Source organism: Tamandua tetradactyla, chromosome 8 (assembly GCF_023851605.1).
Source record: "Tamandua tetradactyla isolate mTamTet1 chromosome 8, mTamTet1.pri, whole genome shotgun sequence".
Classification (NCBI taxonomy): Eukaryota; Metazoa; Chordata; class Mammalia; order Pilosa; family Myrmecophagidae; genus Tamandua; species Tamandua tetradactyla.
This window is the reverse complement of record NC_135334.1, coordinates 89,591,166-89,611,014: the sequence shown is the minus strand read 5'-3', so window position 1 is coordinate 89,611,014 and position 19,849 is coordinate 89,591,166. Positions and strand designations below refer to the sequence as shown.

At 46.7% G+C, this 19,849-nt stretch overlaps 1 protein-coding gene across 1 annotated transcript in view; it reads right to left on the bottom strand.

Annotated features, from left to right (window-relative positions):
* Positions 1-80: 80 nt before the first annotated feature.
* The window catches only part of SPON1 (spondin 1), a 285,884-nt gene continuing 266,115 nt past the window's right edge, over positions 81-19,849 (bottom strand). Inside the window, exons 8-16 of the mRNA XM_077114063.1 lie at positions 16,936-17,137; positions 15,812-15,952; positions 15,270-15,345; positions 12,942-13,124; positions 9,394-9,564; positions 9,141-9,308; positions 8,130-8,294; positions 5,403-5,666; positions 81-2,718 (exon numbers count right to left, since the gene is read on the bottom strand). Coding sequence (XP_076970178.1) covers positions 2,555-2,718; positions 5,403-5,666; positions 8,130-8,294; positions 9,141-9,308; positions 9,394-9,564; positions 12,942-13,124; positions 15,270-15,345; positions 15,812-15,952; positions 16,936-17,137 — 1,534 coding nt within the window. The 3' untranslated portion in view covers positions 81-2,554. The remainder of the gene's footprint in view (positions 2,719-5,402; positions 5,667-8,129; positions 8,295-9,140; positions 9,309-9,393; positions 9,565-12,941; positions 13,125-15,269; positions 15,346-15,811; positions 15,953-16,935; positions 17,138-19,849) is intronic.

Genomic DNA, 19,849 nt, shown 5'->3' with positions numbered 1-19,849 from the left:
TCCCACAAGAAGTATACAAACTCTGATTATGCTTAAAACATGTTTGATACACAAAGTTCAAATTAAAATAGCACAAAATCTTTTTAACTTTTTCAGTTCTGGGTCTTAGGAAGCCCAGGTTTTATTGTCACTTGCTACAACAGATTTCCTACAAATAATGTATTGGCAAGGTGACAGGTGAGTGACCCAGTGTCTGGTTGGGAGATTATCTCTGAACTTCTTATTGGCCTCTTAGATGTAGATATAAATTGGATTGCAACTGGTTTGACATTGATGAAAATCTCTAAAACCGTTATAGCGGTTCTTTATGGGGCAGTTTTTACTGGGTGCCTTATAACTTGTTTACTATGCCAAGTGGAAGTCCAAACAGATTTCATTTTTGCAGTAAAAAGTCTTTATTTCCAAAATGATTTATTAGCCAGTAAAACTAAAAGCCACCTAGCACATGACTTTGGTAAGAAAAAGAATTGACGTTTCTTAGAAATTCGCCATCAAAAAAACATTTATGTGATAGAAGAATCAGGTTTTGATAAGTGTTACCCATTCTCAGTCATTATATACTTGGTTTTAAGTCTCCAAAATTTGGATTAAAAATGTACCCAACTGGGACCAAGCAGGAACATGAGACACTAGGGTGGCTTGTCCTTAGAGTTACTTAGGAATCACTATCTTAAGAGAACTTTGATTTTCATGGGTTGAGAATAAGTATGCATCTAGGTAACTCAGAGCAGATGCTTTATCAGAACTTTTTTTGTCTAAGGAGAAAGTAAACCTTTTATTTCTTCATATTATGCTCCTTTTGAGGGGGAAAGGGGGAGCAGTTCACTTAAGAATTAAAAAATAATGTTGGAAACAACTCAAATCTCCAGGAAGCTCAGAAATGTTGTAATAACGAAGGAGTAAAAGTTGTATCTTTTATAGAAAATGAGTGAGGTGGGTAACAATTGTAAAAGACCCCTGCTTCTCAACTCTTAGTTAGCTTAAAAACACAAAAGACAAGACCCAATGAGTTTTTTTATTGAACAGTCTCTTTGTGTTAAAGAAAATAACATATTCAGGGCTATAGCATATGTCTGTTGTGTTTGGAAATATCCTGATATGTTCAATGCAAATTCTTGAAGTAATGTATTTAAGGTGTTGTATGCATCTCTTCCACAGTACATATTTAGAGTAAGCAGTCAAAAAGAAGGCCGTAACAGAAATGAAACATATAATTTTAACAAACAAATGAGTAAAAAACTGCTGATGGAGTCAACTCAATGAAATGTTTTTACACTAATCCTTGGTAGTCAGTTTCTGAATTTGGTGTGCTTATGAACGCTTGGAAGGGGATGGAAAAATCCATGGCCTTCCCAAAAGGTATGTCAGGACCAGAGTCCTGGCCTAGAAAGCTGGACACAGGGTTAAACTTCCCACCACATACATTCCTTTGCTCAGCTTGGTTCCTTAATATTCCTTTCTCTCTAGAATTTCTGTTTTGCTGTGTCTCTGAAACACTTTCTCTCTCTACACATAAACTTTTATGACTAAAAAATAAAGCACAGAAATAGTATGTTTGTTGAAGGAAAGGCTTGATAGGTATGGGCAGACTTAGCAAAATGAATGAACTAATAAAAACTTTCTTATTAGAAACTTGTTTGGAAACTTTGAGTCTAGCTGTGTGTAAACAAATTTTATAAATTCAATGTTGGGGTTGCTAGAGAGGCCAATTTTCTGCCTTGCCTTTGGTTCTAGTAAGGATCTAGTACCAAAAGTTCATAAGGCTGGCTTCCTAGAGAACTGTAGCAGGAAAAAAAAATAGGCAAGGGAAAAATACTTTCTACACTTAGTAACTTTTACTTCAGGTGTAGGAACTGGTTACCCTATATTTAAATAAATCAGCCATCTTTTTTCCTTTGAGGTATCAGAAACCAGTATTAGAGAGGTGAGATAAATGTATTCAGAATTTCTCAGTGAAAGAAGAAAAGCCACCCAACATCAGTGCTCCTCCCTCTTCAAGTCTCCCAGCTCTGTTTTTCCAAAGAACCACCGATGACCAAGGAGACATAAGGGACCTAAGTCCCACCAAATGAAAAGAGATGGGCAGATAATCATTTGCTGGAACAGTGGACAAGTCAGAGATGAGAATGAGGGCAATCTGCTGTCTTCAGCTGATTGGGAATGTTTCCTGCCTGCTGCACCCTGGGACCGAGGCACAGATTCAATTCCAGACATGACTGCCACCTCCGTGCAGAGGCAGCCAGGGTCTCCGGTCTGCCTGCCCAGGCAGATGTCCCAGAGGGACACATTTCAGTTTAGTAGGTGGCTGATACTACTCACTTCTGTGAGGAAGTGGAAAAGCTGAGGATAGAGGGGCCCCACTCAGCCTGTACCCCCCAAGAAGTATTCAGAAAGGATGTCCCTTGCATCCACAAGACTATTGGGTGAACCACACTGCAGAAATGAAAACTAGTGTACGCAATTTAAATTGTCTTAAACAAACAAGCAAATGAACAATCCAGCCATTGGTGACTCTGGAATTGAGAGTTGCAGCCCTGGGGAACTGATACCCTTGCTAACAAGGGTGAACGTTACATGCTCTGATCTCCTTCTTGTCTTTGCAGCTGGTAAACTGGGAGCTTTTGAACCTCTTCTTTACAGTCATGTAGCGCTCCTGAATCCCACCTCCACACAGTTTGGTGCATTCTGACCAGGCTGTCCATGGACGCATCCTACAACCTGAAAGCATGAGAAAACCTGATTAGGCCAGTAATGGGGGATAGAATAAGGAGCCTGAGCTCAACTGATAATTGGCTAGGATTTGGACAACTGTCAAATTTAATTTTCTGGACTTCCCTGCTCCTATGTTTAATGATTGATTGAATTAACTTATGGTTACAATCCTTATTATGGCTGTTAACTCATATACGATAGATTGCAGAAAATTACCATAAATTATTTGCAGCGCCTCCCATCAAGGACAGAGTCTATTTCTCAAATTCTTGAATCTGGGCCAGGCTATGTGACTTGCTTCTACCTAAGGGACATTAGCAAACATGGCTTGAAAAGTGTTTGCACATGAGGGCTCATCTTTTGCTGCTGGGAACCCTTCCAATACTGTGAAAGCAAGCCTGAGCTAGTGTGTTGGAGAGACCATGTGGGAAGAGACCCTGGCCAACACTTCTGAGGAAGGGCCCAGGAATGGTAAACGAGGCTGGTCTAGACCTTCCAGCCTTAGCTGAGCCACCTGCTGACTGCAGCTATATAGGTGAGAGTAGGCTAGACCTCAGAAAAATGGCCCAGCCGAGTCAGCCCAAATCACTGCCCCACAGCATTATAAGCTAATTAGCAATTGTTTGAAAAAGTCATTGTTTGGGGTGGCTCGTTATGCAGCAACCATCCAAGGAACATTTTGCCACTTCTTTCTCTTATGCTTTGTTCCCCAAGAACTTACTCCAAAATACTATGTAAACTTAAAGTTATTTTTTTTCCTATGCAGCATAAACATGCCTTTCTCAATGTAAACTTCCCTGCCCTCCATGAGATTATACGTTAAGTTTTTTGTCATGGCCCTCTGTATAATCCTCCTTTATAGAACCAATCACATTTATGATTATCCAATTTAATATCTGTTTATCATACTACTCTGTAAATTCATGGAGGAGAGGTCCATGGCACAGAGTTGACCTTAATGAATGTTTGTTGAATGGCTGGCTGACTGACTACTATGTGCCATAGGCAACATTTTGATTGCTAACAGTTCCCTAATGAAAAGATAGTAATCTATCAGGTAGCCTTCAACTTCTCCATTTCTCTCCTGGTCCTAAGTAGAGGTGGACCATCTTAAGAGAAAAGAAAAGGAATAATTTGAGCTGTGCTTCTTTTAAAATATTTAACTCATTGTACACATTAACCCTCACTTCTATACTAACACCTCCCTCACTCACCCAGGGAATCCAAAGGTCAGCACAGCCTGTGCCTGAAGCTGAACCACAGTTTAATGGTCCCCTGCACATTCTTTCATCTATTTCAGATGAGTCCTGTCAGAATCTAATATATTGCATTCTTGGCTTGGGACAGCTTATTAAACAGTGAAGCCCCTGGCAGGATTGTTTTTAAATTTTTATTTATTTATTTTTATGTCATGATGTTCATTTGACCTCCTGGCCACCACGAACCTGCCTCAAGTTATGCTGGTGGGAGGGGACACATAACCTCTGGGACTAAAACAAAGCTAAATAATGGCCCTCTGCACCTCTGTGTTTGCTAATTCCAAACCATTCAACACATTCAAAAAGACTCTAAAATTCAGGGCTGTTAAAGTCACTCTCTTGACACCTTCATCTACAGTATCAAGTCACAATTCCTCAGCAGGTCACCTGACATTTTTTGTCTGGTCCCCACCTCTCCAACCTTATTTCCTGACCTCTCCTTGTACTCTGTGTTCCATCCACATTCCATTCATTGCTCAAAAATGTCGTGCTCTATGCTTTTGCAGTGGCTATTCCTGCCACCTGGGATGCTTTCCTTTAACCGGCACACCTGTACTTTCTTCAAGACCCACTCTAATTTTCCCTTCTGTGACATCTCTGTCCTTGAACTATTCTAGGCAATGTAAGATGCTCTCTTAACACTTGGTTTGTTCTTCCCTTGGAGCATTTATCCTTTAGTTATTTGGCAGCATGAATCTATGTTATTTGGGGAAATAAAACTCAAGGCTGACATGGTACTGCTACTGTATTTTGTGGCTAACCTTGAAAAAATAAATTATGGAGCCACAAGCCAAGGCTGTCTTGTCTGAGCCACATCCTTAATGCTTTGTTCTAAGAGGCCCTCAGGAACATTCCCTAAATGAGGCTGAGGCTTTTTTGATACCTCTGTAGTTATTTCCCCTTTTTGCAAAGAGTAAATGTAGTTACTAGGTCATAACTATTTTTTTTTCTTTATTAGTATTATTTTTTACATGGGCAGGCTCCGGGATATGAACCCGGGTCTCGGGCATGGCCTGCCGAACCACCATGGCCTGCCCCATAACTATTATTTTGAACAAGGTTTGACCAGACTTACCTGACTCTTCCACGGTATTGGCTTTATTATATATACGTAGAAAGGAAAGAAAATTTTGTAATCCTTAAAGGCTCTTTGCTTGACTCTTTGGCAGTTAATTACATTACCTAAAGCTTCTTTGATAAAGAGGCCCTGACCCTTTCCTCTCTCTTATTTAATGTTTAATAAATTATGCTTGCTTAATATATTAAAAAAAACTTGCATCTAAAGAACCAAAATGCGGCCTGATGACTCCAGAAAATGCTGCTTTCCCCCACCCCAGCCCCCCAGCCCAGTTTTTCACAGACCCAAGACAGCCCAGTGCAGAGCCGCACCAGTCCTGGAGGCCAGCCCTGCCCCACACTTGGGAGCTGTACCTGGGAACTGCTCCCCATCGGATTCTTCCCGCAGCTGCTCACTCCTCCGGCTCTCTCGGGCCTCCCTCCAGCGCAGCTTCTGGATGGATGGATTTCGAAGGCATTTCCGGATGCGGCACTTTTTACGTTGCACGGTCTCTGGGCAAGAAGCACCTCCAAACTGCGGTTCCATCTGGATCATCCGGGTTCGAATCATGTGTCCTTTCCCGCATGACTTGTTACATTCTGACCACTGGGACCACTCGGTGAGCTCACAGTCAATAGCTGGCAAGACACAGATGGGCTTGAGTGTATCTCACACCTGAAACAAGATACTGTCACATACATACTTCTTTGAGCATTTTAACAAACCTACAGAGCTTGCAAGGCAGGGGCTGTTATCCCATCTTACAGAAGCACAAATTTAGGCTCCAAGAGGCAGGCTGAATTCTTCCAGCCCACATGTGATGAAAGCAGTGGAAGCAAGATCAGTGCCCAGGTCATAACCTGTATTCTAGTCCCCTGTAAGGCTGAATGAGGAAGGCTCTGGAGAACCGTGAAGATGTGCTCAGTGCCTCTTGCTCTGCGGGCTCCTAGAATATTGTCAAATCAGCCTCAAGTGGCACAGAACTGCCTCCTGCAACCTCAAGGACATAATTTTCTCCAGCTCAGTGGTGCTGTTTTTCAGAGCGATGCCAATAAGCAACCCCTGCTGCCCAGTTCCTTTGGGGAGAACAAGCCAACAAGCCAACGGGTGTCTAAACCCGTGGACCTAAACCAAGAACTTTGTGGCATTTGAAATAAGAACCAGGCTCTGTTTCTTTTTCATTGTTATCATTCTCGATATGATTCTGTGTCCTATACATGCCAGTCTGGCCAAAAACAGGAACTAGAATTAGGAAATTCATTAAAAGAACAGGGAATGGGAGTAAGTGTCGTTTTATGGGTTATCATGGTACAATAACCGCAAATCCTTCTTGGTGAGCCAGCATCTCACAGTGGTGAAGGGGAAATGACACCTCAGTCTGCCTTTCGGGATCTCTCTTCGGAAGGCAAATGATTCCAAACGCTTGTTGGCCTGGCAAAGCAGAGGCAAGACACGGCAAGTATTTGATTTTTCTGCAGTTTTCTCTTTGTGTTGTGAGGATTAAATGAGGTAATGCCCTCAGCCCTAGTTCCTGCCCCAACTAAGTGTTCAATACATGTCCACTTTCTTTTCCCTTTTTTCTGGGACCCTTGAAGAGTTTACATTTGGGAATGCTATATCAGTTAGAGGTTCCAAAGACCCGACTCTGGTAAGCTGGTTGAATTATGAGTCAATCTTAGTAAAAGCCCTAGACTTTAATTGATGGTCCAGGTTATCTGCACTTGTGTCTGAGTCTAGCAAAACAGCTCAGGAATAATAATATGTAATACCATCAACAGAGGCCAGTAATAGGCTGATTTGTGTCATCTAAAAAACATGTTCAAAAACAGGTTTATCTCACACCTGAAACAAGATACTGTCATATACTATCTGCCTCTGGTCCTGAAAAACATGATTTTACTTGAAAACAGGGTCTTTGAAGATGTTATGAAGATGAGGCCAAAATGGGCTAGGATAGACCAGTATGACCGGCGTCCTTATAAGGGGGGAGAACTGGACACAGACTGACAGAGATGGAGGGAAGGTGGCCATGTGGACACGGAGTTGGATGCACCTACAACCAAGGAACGCCTGGCACCACCGGAACCCAGGAAAGAGGAACGCAACAGATCCCTCTCTAGAGATTTCAGGGGGAGCATGGCCTTGCTGACACCTTGATTTCCAGAACTGTGAGACAATACATTTAGGCCCCCTATTTTTGGTACTTTTTATGGCAGCCACAGACACTAAGATAAGACTTGTATTTGCCAGATACAGTGCTTGGCATTTTGTACCAGTTATTTGGTTTTATCCTCAGAGCAACCTAAGAAGTGTGTCCCACTCTGTTACAGGTGAGGGAACTGAGGAACAGAGATGATAAGTAACCTGCTGAAAGTCACACAGCCAATAAGGGGCAGAGCTGGGATGTGAACATGGGCAGGCAGCCTAAGTAATGGTAAGGGAGAGGGAGCATGAAAGACTGCAAGGGCATTTTAGAGGAAGCAGAACACAGCTCAGAGCAAGCATGCCTGACTTCCTTCACCACCAAGAGAAGCTCTCTTGGGAGACTGGGCCAGAAAAACTGACTTCCTTTCCTTGGAAAAGGAGTGGGCAGGTAGCTTTCCAGCACTGGGCTTGCTTTCCTGCCCAACTTCTTATCAGGGCTGCATGAGTGTGGGAGTCAGTGATTTAATGTGTCCAGCTCCTAGTCATGGGTGAATAAGATGGTCAAAGGTGGGGAGGGGCATAGAATGCTTGGAAAATCCATGAGTCAGACAAGCCCCTAAGTGGGAAGAGGGAAAGAACTAAGGTTTATTGAGCCTTGTGCTTAGTGTTTTCATACAGTCCACTCTTTAGACTTCACAGCAACCAGTTAGTTTTGTAGTTTGTAGACATTAGGTGATTCTCATTTTATGAGATTGACTGAAGAGGTTAACTAACTTGCTAACACAGAGATCTAAACCGCACTCTTTTTCTCCCCAGCAAGCAGTTTAACTGCTCAACCTGACAGTATTATCACAGCTCCCAGCTGGTTCAGGGACCCTCAATCCCCTTCAGGCTCCCTGGGCTCAGAGAAAGCAGGAGGACAGAGGCGGTGGACCTCCAGGAACTCCAGGACTTACGGCATTCAGGCAGCATGCACTTTTCCACCTGCTCCAGCTCCTCATTGCAGTCTCCCAGTTCAGCCAGAGACTTGAGCATCCGCTGGCGGGTCCGCATGCCCTTCCCGCAGGTGACGCTGCAGTCGCTCCACTCAGACCACGGGGACAGCAAGCACGGGATGGTGTCTAGGCCAAGAGCCAGGTTTGTCACTGAGAACAGGCTCCCTTGGCTTTCTTTGATCTTGGCCCCACAGAGATCCCCGCCCCCCACCCCCAGCTCTGGCTCCCAGAGTAAAGTGGGATTGGCTGAACAGCCTGCTGTTCTCCTTGTCACTTTTCCTGCATCCCCCCTTGTCCAGCTGGTGGTGATGACATGACACCAGATGTGTGGCTCAGTAATATGAGTACACAAGTTCCCACTCGGGACACCAATTGGGTCTCACTAGAGACACAAACATCCCACAGTCCCCAAGAGTCACACATTAAAAGATAGGCTCAATACTGTATTTTTGGACATTGTGGCACAGAAATTCCCAGGATGTGCATGTACGCATGTGCAGGCATACGTTTGAATACTGATGTGTGGGTATAGAGCAGGGGTAGTAATGCTTTATGGGGTCAGGCAAATCCCAATTAGGATAAGTGGGAGTGGGGGCTTTGTTCTGGGGAGTGCATTTCCTGCCTAAATGTGCCCCCACTCTCACCCCCCAATACTCATGAGGTCCTATAAATCACAGTTGCAGGCGAATTCTATACAGAGGCCACCAGTTTACTGCCCCAGCATTGCTCAGAATGTCCCCCAAAGGAGGCCATTGTCTCTGGGTTTGCTCCATAGCTACGCACCTATGGCCCTCACCCTGCTGCCAGCAGTTCCTGCAAGGATGGAGGGCAATGCTTTCCTCCTGCAGTTGCTCAGCCTCCCACCTTGAAGGTGTGGTAGGGGGTACTGTGATCCTCCACACCTGTCCCTCCACCCCGCGCCCCGCCCCCATGCCTGGTCCCCTCCCCCAGACCCACCCCATGCCCACTCACGGCACTCGGGCATCATGCACTTCTCCCCCTGGGAGGTCTCGGTCCTGCACAGGGAGCCGTCGGCCGGGCTCATCTTGACCATGCGGTGTCGCTTCTTCATGCCCATCCCGCAGGTGGCGCTGCACTCGTCCCACTCGCCCCATTCGGTCATCAGGCAGCTACTGGGAGCTGGGGAGTCCGGCGGGGTTAGAGTCCGGTCGACCGCCTCGGAGCCTGGCGCGCCCGCCCCGCCCGCCGGGTCCCGGCCACTCACAGCACGCCTCGTTGACGGTGCATTTCTCCGTCTCCTCGGTGGGCAGCGTGCACACGGAGCCGTCCTCCGGGAACTGCTTCACGTACCTCTCCCGGGACCGCATGCCCGTGCCGCAGGAGATGCTGCAGGGCGACCAGGTGATCCACTCGGACATGGTGCAGGTGGAGCCGTCTGCAACACACCGGGCGGACGCTGCAGCCGGGCCGGGGTGGGCGGGCCGGGGCAGGGGACATGTGCCCAGGGACTATCCCAGGCGGGTTAGGCCGTGGGGGTTGGAAGCGAACACTAAAGGTACAAATCTTTAAACCAGGAATTGTTTTCAAAGAGGAGATGCCCCTTTTCCAGGTCCATGGGGCTTTCGAGAGCCCATAAAAATACACGTGACAGATGCTTGGATGGATGGAAAGATGGTTATTAGTAAACAAGCAGGTAAATAAACTGCTATAAAATATAGTTTAATGTACATTAATTTAATTCGTAATTCATCGGTATGGTAAAAGATACACCCTTGCACATCTAAGACCATTAAATAAAATTAAAAATTAAAAATTCGCTTCCTGGGTCACTGACTACATTTTAAATGCTCAAAGGCTGCATGTGCCTAGCGGCTACAGTATTGGACAGCACATAGGACATTTCCATCATTGCAGAAAGTTCAATCGGAAAGCACTGGAAGAAACTATATATATTCTGAGATGTGGTATAAGCTCTTTTGCTCAGAGAAACCTGAGATGTTAGTTACTGTCCACAGCTGTCTGTCCCTTGTCTAGAAAAAATAGATGAGAAAATTTTATTCCTGAAAATAGAGTGTGATTGATCTTGGGACATAAGGTCCTGAGAACATAGGACTCATCTGTATCCAAAGACCAGATTATACCGAGTGGCCATGGTCATCTCAGTGCCTGAGTTGAGGGTGGTAACAAAGAAGAGAATACCCCAGCTGCATTGAAGAGCAAGTGGGGGGGGGGGGTCAGGAGGGAATCTGTGTGCCCCAGGAGAAGGAGACTATCCAACTGGCCTTCTGGGTCCATGTCTTGCGTCATTCAATCCAGTAGATATCTTGGGCCCTATGGGTTTGCTTCCATCAGTGGATATTAGGAAAAGCCACAATCATATAGGAGACACTCAGGAGGTTGGTGAAAAGATAATTGAAACTTTCAGCATGGCTTGGTGGTCCTCTTCCCGGGGTGGTTGTTAATCCAAGTGGAAGCAGGTGTACAGATGTGTGTTTGTGTGCTCACATGTGTGTGCATTTGCCTGTTGAGTTCTAAGAAAGAAGATGGAAATGCAGCCACATATGTCATCCATCCATCCATCTATTCATGTCACTAAAGATCTACTGAATACTTTGTGATATGCTTTGAGGTTACAAAGATGTATAAGGATGCAGCGCTTGTCCTACTCCAGACAGAGAGGTAAGCACATGAACAGGTGATAATTCCAGGCGGCACATGTGAATGCCCTTTTGTTGGAGAAACGATATGCTCATTTAAGGTGGAGGGAACAGCTTGTGCAGAGTTTGTATGTGGCTGTGGTCTTGGGAGATGAGGCTAGAAAGAAGGATGAGGTCAGAGTGTGAGGCTAGCCTGCACGTGTCCATGGATTGTCACCTGCTCCTGTGTGATGTCTGGTCATTGTTATTTAACCTAGGGTCAGTGTGGAGAGACAGTGCTGGTGCCATGGTAAGAAACAGCAGCTGGAATCCACATGTTCAACCCAGAGACAAGGCCAACTAAAAGCAGCCTGTGCAACCAAATGAGATAATTATGTTCCAGCGTATATGCTTGAGAGTATGGGGCTTGATAAGCTCTCAAATTCAGGCTTCCAATGACCCGGCAAGACCTCACCCTGTGCAAACAGAATCCTGTGTCACTGCCCACCGAGGTGTGCCTTGTCGTTCGAATTGATGTCCTCAGGTGCCTTTCCTGACAATGTGTCCTTCTAGTGTTGCAGTATAATGTCAGCTGTGATAGAGGTATGTGTCCCAGCGCTTATTTTCACCAGGCCTCCACCACCACCCTGATTCTCTGCAGGACAATTTCGCCAGTGAATTAAGCTGAGGTGTGTGTTCATGGGCTAAAGAGCCGCAGGGTTTTCAGCTGGAGGGTGATATAATCAGTTCTATGTTTGCAAAAGATCCCTCTAGTGGCGACTAAGAAGATGGACACAAATGTGGAGAGAAATCAAAAGCAAGAGATGACAAGGCCTGAGCAACATGGTTTGGTCCAGCTAATTGGACCAGAAACTGAGATGCAGTTGCCACAATAAAATGTAATTTGCCTTATAAAGATAATTCCTTCAGAATGACCAAAAGGGTCTCTGCTTCCTTCCTAGTCTGTGTCCTCCCTCCCAGTAATTAAGTGTGGGAGGAAACCTGATGTCTCTCACAAGAGAACTCTATCTGGTTCTGGGCAGGGAGCTTCTGGGGAGCAGGGACCTAAGTGGAAAACTCAGGCATAGCCTGACATGTTTCAGAACGGCCAGTGCCACCCAGGAGACACCTGAACTGGTATGATGAAGGATCCTTCCCCTGGGGAGGGGCAGGTTAAAGACCTCAGCTCCCACTGCAGGCCTCAACCAGACAGCACCCCAAGCCCCAAGAAAGGGAGAGAGCCAGCGACAACTTCCTCTGTATTTGTAGGAATGGACTCGGCAGGGTTCTCTCCCCTCTGAAGTGCCTCATCATGGGCAAAACCAGTTAACAACAAACCACATGGGAGCACAGTCAGGAGAGGTATTTGAGATGATCCCCAGGAAGAGCCAGAGAACAAATGACCAGCAGTAGAGTTAGTTATTCTTAGCTAAGAAGCTGTTTTCCTTCTGCCATAAACCAACCCAGTCTGTATGTCCCCTTTCATTTTCCCAGCACACGTCTGAGGCAGTGTGAGAGCAAACAAATAGACTGTCCATCTGTCCAGGCAGAAAGAGAGGTCTTACTCTGGGAAGTGGGCAGCAGACCTTGACGTAGCAATCAGCTTAGCACGGTATTGAAGCTTGAACTGCGACCTAAATGCTGAAAATCCGTGCCTCCAGCCTGGGGTTTGAACAGTTTCACATAGGCTGAGAATTTGCTGCAATCAGCCCAAAGGTTCTGACACAAAGTAGTGAGTGTTCTGACTGAAGCCGGGGTGGGCCACAGATGAGGGTCAACCAATGGCACAGAATTAGGGCAATGGATCTAGGCTCAGTCTCCACCAGCCTACTCACCTGCTCCTTAAGAGTGGAGCAAAAGCCCAGAAGCAGGTTGCTTGTATTTGTAATTTGTTATAAGATGCAACTACGTTTGTTAGCTCTTCAGCAACTTTTATATATTTTACTCCACGGGGATGGGGGTCACTCTCGAGTAATTCTGCTGTCGCTACAACATGCCCTTGAGGCACTGTTAGAGATGGGGGTCTGCCTTACGTGGACCCCACTGACAGCTGTAGTTGATTCTGGTGCCCCCACCAGGGATGCCGCCTGACTTGGGGGAGGGGCCCCGTCGACAGGCAGGAGCCTCCCATCCTGTGCCTCTGCCAGCCCAACCCAGACCCGGGTTGTCTCCTCACCTTCATCGCTGCACCCAGGGCCCATGCAGGGCTGGAAGTCCTGGGTGTCAGGGCAGGGGACACTGAGGTCCAGCTGCGCCTTCAGCATGCGCTGCCGCATTCTCTTGCCTTTGTCGCAGGTGGCGGAGCTGCAGGCTGACCATGGGGACCAGTTGGAGTAGATGCAGGTTTCAGGGGTGTCATCTGGAAAGAGAGACTGACATGTTTTGCTTGGGAGGGAGGGGGCCTGGGAAAGCTGTGACTGGCCCCACCCTCTGGACAGGCTCATCTGGGGACAAGAAATGGACCCCTGACCCCTGCCTGGCCTCAGTGAGCCTGGGTACTCCTAGGATGGAAGCAACTATTCACTTCCCTTTTAAAATTATATTTTATTATTCCACCAATAAATTAACTAAACATCATGAAACTTTCTCTTACTATCTATTTACCCCAACATAGGCATGTCTTTGCATTTCTAGTCCCTGGCCTTGGTAGACATCATTTCCACACAGATACAATTTTGCAGAGCACAGGACTTGTTGAGTGTGTGTCTATGTGTGTGTGTGTGCTGCTGCCTCGTCTTTCCAGTGATCCACACACGGGTGTCATCACAAGAATCAGGATGGCCTATGTTCATGGAGCACTTAGCGGCGGGTGCCGTCCTAAGGATCCTACACGTTTTATTCCATTTGGCCCTCCCAGCAGCTCTCTAGGAGGTGGGTTCTGTTATCGTCCACATTTTGCAGTTGAGGAAATCAAGGTAGAAAGCTTAGCCTTTTGCCTAAAGTCACAGAGCTAGTGAGAACCCAGGTAATCTGGCTCTAGATCTCCTTAGAAAACTTGGGCTCAACACGCGGCTCTGCCACTCACTCCTCATGGTAGGATCTGGACATCACTTTCACTGCTGGGGAAGTGGACACACCCACGCCCGCCTCACAGGCCAGTGTCAAAATCAAAACCGAGATTCGCTTCAGGCCGATTACATCATCATTACATTATCAATTTAAAGGCCTGCAACTATTGAGTAGATACAATTGATTATCATTATACCTGGCACTTATGTCATATAAAGTCACAGCAAACACTGAATTAGCAAATACTGGACTATTGCTCCTGGAGAAAATAAAGGGTTAGTGTCTTGCAAGCCTCTGGGCACAGCATTTTCATCAACCAATCAATACATAACCTTGTTTTATGTGTATTTTTGTTAGAAGGTACCTTATTTAATATATGTTGTTGATTCATTAGCATTGAATTCATGGTCAACAGCACTACAGCTCATGCCCCAGCGCAGCTTGATTAGCATGTGTATTTTCTCCATAAGGCACACGGCTGCCTACTTGTGCTTCACAGCACACTAGACAGCACTTCAGCACTGTGCTTGGGGGCCTTTTTTTTTTTTTTAAGTAAGAGAAGTTGTGGGTTTATAGAAAAATCATGCATACCTACAGAGTTCACATATGCCACCCTATTATATACAACTTGCATTTGTGTGCTTCATTTCTTGCAACTGATGAAAGAACATTTTAATAATTATACTATTCATTGTAGTCTTTATGGTTTACTTTAGGGTTCATTAGTGGCATTGTACAGTCCTATGGATATTTAAAATTTTTTTATTCTAGTAACAGATATACATCCTAAAATTTCCCCTTTTAATCACATTTTTCAGTGCTGTTGTCACGTTCACAATGTACTACCACCGCCACTATCCACAATCCCAAATAGAAATGATGTACAATTTAAGCTTTAATTCCCTACTCCTTACCCTGACCCCTGAAAATCTATATTCTAGTTTCTAACTTTGCATTTGCTTATTCGAATTATTTCATTCCAGTGAGATCAGACAGTATTTATCCTCTTGTGTTTGAGGCCATCTTAACAGTAAAATCACCAACAAAAGTCACAAAAAAATGTGGAAAATGTGGCACTAAACATACTTGAAAAGGACACTTGTTTACAATATGAGAGCTGAAACAGGAAGGCAGAACATTGCCTTGTTTGACCTCAGCTGGGAGTGAACGCATTGTGCATGTCTTCAAAACACTGCAAACATTGATTTTGGGGTTACCAGTAAATTTTAGTGAGTATGAAAATTTGCAAATACAGAATCTGCAAATAAAGCAGATCAACTGGATTCCAATGTTGTACCTTCATCAATTCCCTTAAAATTTGTGTCTAGTTTTAGCCTTGTTTTGGCTTATTTCTACAGGAGAAATCCTCAGAGATGGGATTGCCAAGGTGAAGGATCTGAATATGTTTATGGTTCTTGAAACATGTTAGCAAATGGCTTTGCTAAAGGATTGTGCCAATTTACATCGTCACCAGCAACAAAGGAAAACACCGTACCTTCATCTTTCTCTTCTGGAGCCAGGTCTGCTACGATATCATCAATGTTGTCAGGTACAATATTGCATTGCTCCCCCTGCAAAAGGGATTTTACTTGGTAGGCTCACTTTAGAGAAGGAATGGAATGGAGGGGGCAGGGGATGTATACAACTCCTAAATGGTGGTGTTAACATGTACAAAAAAGCCAAGGAAGCAGGAGTGGCTAGCCAGGATTGGTAAATACATAGCTTATGCACCATCTCGTACCAGTTCCTGACCCAGGGCAGACATTAGTAATTGATCACGGAACTTACAATGAAACCCTTTTTGCCAACCCCAAATCACATCATCCATGGAGCACTGGGCCCCCTTACTGGGTTCATTTTGCTCATTTGAATCTTATGAAATAATTTGCGTACGATAAACCTTGGCGGCCCATGAATTCCATATCCTGGGTAGAGAAATCCCAGGATACTCCACGATTCAGGAGCAAAAAGGAGTGCAGTCTCCCTGGTATGGGGGGGGGGGGGGTTGCTGTGCCAGGGGGAGCTCTAACCCAGTACCTTCCGGGCAATTCTCTCAATGACCACTCGGGCCACTTGGGTGATGGACCCGCCTTCTGGATCGTAGAAAGGACTCTGGGGATGGTCCAAACTGGTCAGGGGCCGGATCTTCTCCTGCGGGATTGTGGGCCTGTTGGGAGACTACAATGGAAAAACAACCATGAATATAGAAAGCGAAAATGAAACTGGTAAAAACCATGCAAGCAATTTGATTGCGGTATGGATCTGAACAAAAACCGTGATAGGAATTTAGCAGTAAGTGTAACTACTATTTATATTTATGGAATTCTTTTCATGCCATGCGTTATGCTTGGAATTTAATAGATCTATATTTTCAAAATCTTCCCTGTACAGGGCACAATCGTGCCCACATAAAGAAACCAAGTTTCAGAGAGGTCATCCTAGCTAGGAAATGGCTGAGCCAGGCTGGCCTGAATCCAAAGCTCTTCCTACTAGACCAAGCATCTGCAAACTATTCTCTGTAAATGGTCAGAAAGTAAATATTTTCTGCTTCATGCTCTAAGCCACGTCTGTTGCAATTACTCCACTCAGCCATTTAGTGCAAGGGCAGCCATAGAAAATACATAATCGAATGAGTGTGGCTGGTTCTAAAACTTTACAAAACCACTTGTTAGGCCAGATGTGGCCTGCAGACCATAGCTTGCTGACCCCTGCACTAGATTGTTCTCCCACTGGTTTTTCTGAAGACCCCAGATTTCCATGCAGTTGGTGTGCCTGACCATACCTGAGAAATATGAAAGTTCAGGATAGAATCCAAACGCAGCCTGGTTATCCAGGCCTTGTGCATGTTCTCCGTGCGCTTTTAAATTGTTTCCTTCCTTTTATTATTATCGTACACATATTTTGCCTCTATGCCTTCTGCCCGCTGTTCCCTTGCTTCCCTGGGAACTGGTTTTAGGCAAATCCCCCTCGGTGCTCCCGTGCCGGCAGCACAGACACCTCTCAGATGAGACCCTCCTGCCCTCCCCGCCCCCACCCCCCGCCCGTGAGTTGATCCAGGGCAGAGCCCGGGCCACATTCACATCTGTCCACGACTCTGAGAACAGGGCCGGGCACGCGGAGGCGGGAGGGCCTGCCCCTCGCCGGTCCGGGCACACACCTACCTCGTAGGTCACCCCGCTGTCGGTGCCGGCGTCCCAGGGAATCAGGTCCTGCACCACCTTCTGGACCCAGCCGCACTCCTTGGTGCACAGATCCTCCGCGGACAGGCCCACGTTCCAGTCCGGGCTGGGGCCCATCATGGTCAGGAAGGACATTAAGTGGCGCGTCCTGTCCACTGAGAATTCGGCCGAGGGCGCTGCTCTCCTGGAAACCAAACGCAGAGACCAGCACATGAGGGGCTCCGGGGCACACTCCCTGAGGGACATCTGACCAGACAACAGCTAAAGGGTGAGGGGGACGGAGCGTCGGGATTCTCCTTTAGCCACCACTGGTTTATAGCCACTGGTTGAACAGGGAGAGAATCATGTTATCATCATGCCCATTTTTCGGATGTCCACAGCACTTACTTGCTTACTTATTTGTTTAGTTAATTAGACTGTTTTCTTGTACTGGAGTGTAAGCGGTGGGCAAGTGGGGTCTTTGTCTGCCTAATTCCCAATGCCTAGAACAGCGCCAGGGCAGAGTAGATGCTCAGTAAACGCTTTTGAGTAAGTGAATGAGACCAAATACTGCGTGCTCTGTGTGTGCCCAGCTGTGATGGCTATGAGACAAACTCTACAAATAAAAACTGCTGAACCATGTCCCAAGCCTTTGCTCATGCATTTTCATTCAATCCTCCCAACAGACCTGGGGTAAGGATCACTGACTCCAATTTATGGATGAAGAAACTGAGGCTCAGAGGGGTTATGTAACTTGTCTAAAGTCACAAAGTTAACCTGAGTCAATATTAAGTCAAGGTCAGTGCTCTCTCCATTATCAGTCCACGAATCCTCCTTCTTGCCCTTTCTGCACTCTCCTGAGAGCCACACTGTGCCGTCCAAGGGAGCGTCTCCCTCGGCCTGCTGCCTCCACTGCCCCCAGATGCGCCCTTAGCAAGGATCCTGGCTTTGCTGCAGCACTCGTCCACTCGCAGCTGGGTTCCTTCCTCTAGGGCCCAGCAGGGTCCCTGCTGTAGGGACAGAGACCTTCGGCTGGCGACACCCGGCTGCTGGAAATAAAAACCCGTCCATAGCTACAAGAGGCAGCTCTTTGACTTCTATCTCCTTACGTGGCTCTGAAATCTCAGGAGTGGTCAGGGTCGCAGAAGAAATGTTCGGGCCAGGGGAGCCCCAGCAAGGGGCTGGGGAGGAAAGAGCCATATTTGCCTGATACACGTGGTGCCAGGGCCACGTGGTTTTATCTTCCCCTTATGACCATGCTGTGAGGTTACAGTTTTTATCCCATGTTGTGGAGAGGAAGCACAAGCGCAGAGAGGCTGATTAACTTAAAGGCACAGGTAGCAGGGGGCAGAGCTGGGTGTGTAGGCAGCACTGCCCGACTGTCTCATTGTGGGGAATCCCTGGCTGCGGACCAGCTCGGCCGTTCCGTCCAGCTGGCAGTTGGTCCACCTCAGTTGTCTGGGAGTCCCTGTGCCCTCTGTGGGGATCAGCTACTTCTGGCTGCCTTCCCCGTCCCCGGGAAGTGATAACTCCAAAACCTGTTGGGCTCATGGAACTGCACCTCTTGGGCTCTGGCGGGCCAGATGGGCTCAGATAATGAGCAAAGGGGAGGGGAGCCTGGGTGTGCATCCCAGAACCATCTCTCACAGCTATGTTTCCTGGGGAAAATTACCAAACAAAAATTACAAAAAATGTACACATTATAGAAAGCTCAATCCCCACATGTAAAATGGGAATCATATTATCCTTACCCCAAATGGTTACTGTGAGTATTAAATAAGTTGCATATAATACTTAGCTGAGGTGCCTGGTACCTGATCTATTGTTATTTTTACGGCTATTGACACTGACTGGATTTTACATTTTAGCCTGATGCCAGTCCAGACCCTGGCATAGGAATTGAGGAAGAGCCTGAAATGAGCCCTGGCTTTGGCAAAGAGATCCACGAGGGCCTGGCTGCTTTCTCCTGCTCCAGCCTCCCCAGTTTCCATCCTACCCACTGCCCAGGGCCTCCCTCTGCCCTGGCCAGGCCAGCCACACGGCAGATCCCATGTGCACTGGCATCTGCTAAGAAAGCGCTTCTCCAGTGGCTCACAAAACTTGGTCCTTGGACCAGCAGGGTCACCTGGGAACTAGTTTGAAATGCAAATTGTTGGGCTTTACTCCAGATATACTAAGTCAGAGACTCTGGGAGTAGGAACCTGGTTTAGCCATCCCTCCAGGTGATTTTAATGCACCTCAAGTTCGAGACTCATTGGTCCACTCATCGTTCAAGCCTCAGGTAGGTGTCACCTTGTCTGGGAACCTTGCTGACTCCCCGGGCTGTATTTCCACACAGGGTGTGCATGTCTCTGCCGCTGTCCCCTAGGGTTTTATCTACTTTTTCACTGTTCAGGCTCCCCCGTTCAGGCTCCCCCACCAGACTGGGAGCTCCCTGTGGACAAGAACCCTATTTCACAGCTGCATCCCCAGCACCCACGTGCCAGGCGGGCTGACTGAACTAATGAAGGTATGCGTACTCGAGCTCCACTACTTACAAGCTCTAGATCTCGGACAAGACATTATCTTCTTAGAGTCTCCATTTCTTCTTCATGAGGGAGTAAACAATCCTACCCTGCCGCTGGGATCCAATGAGATAAATTATTAGGAAGGACTTGTAGACAGGTAAAGTACTGCGTGGACATAGCCTGCTATATTTAGTTATGCAAAAAATCAGGGGCCCTGCATGATATTCCTGGCAGATGGGACAGCGGCTTAGCAACTTCTTTAAAGACCCAGGTTCCGCAGCACTGCTCACCTGGGAGCCTTGGGACACGGTTTAGGACCTGACTCCTGGTGCCAGCGAAGAGGAGAGCCCTAGCCCATGTGTGAGTGGGGCTGCTTCAGGGACCCAGCAGGCAGGCATCCTCTCCCCTGT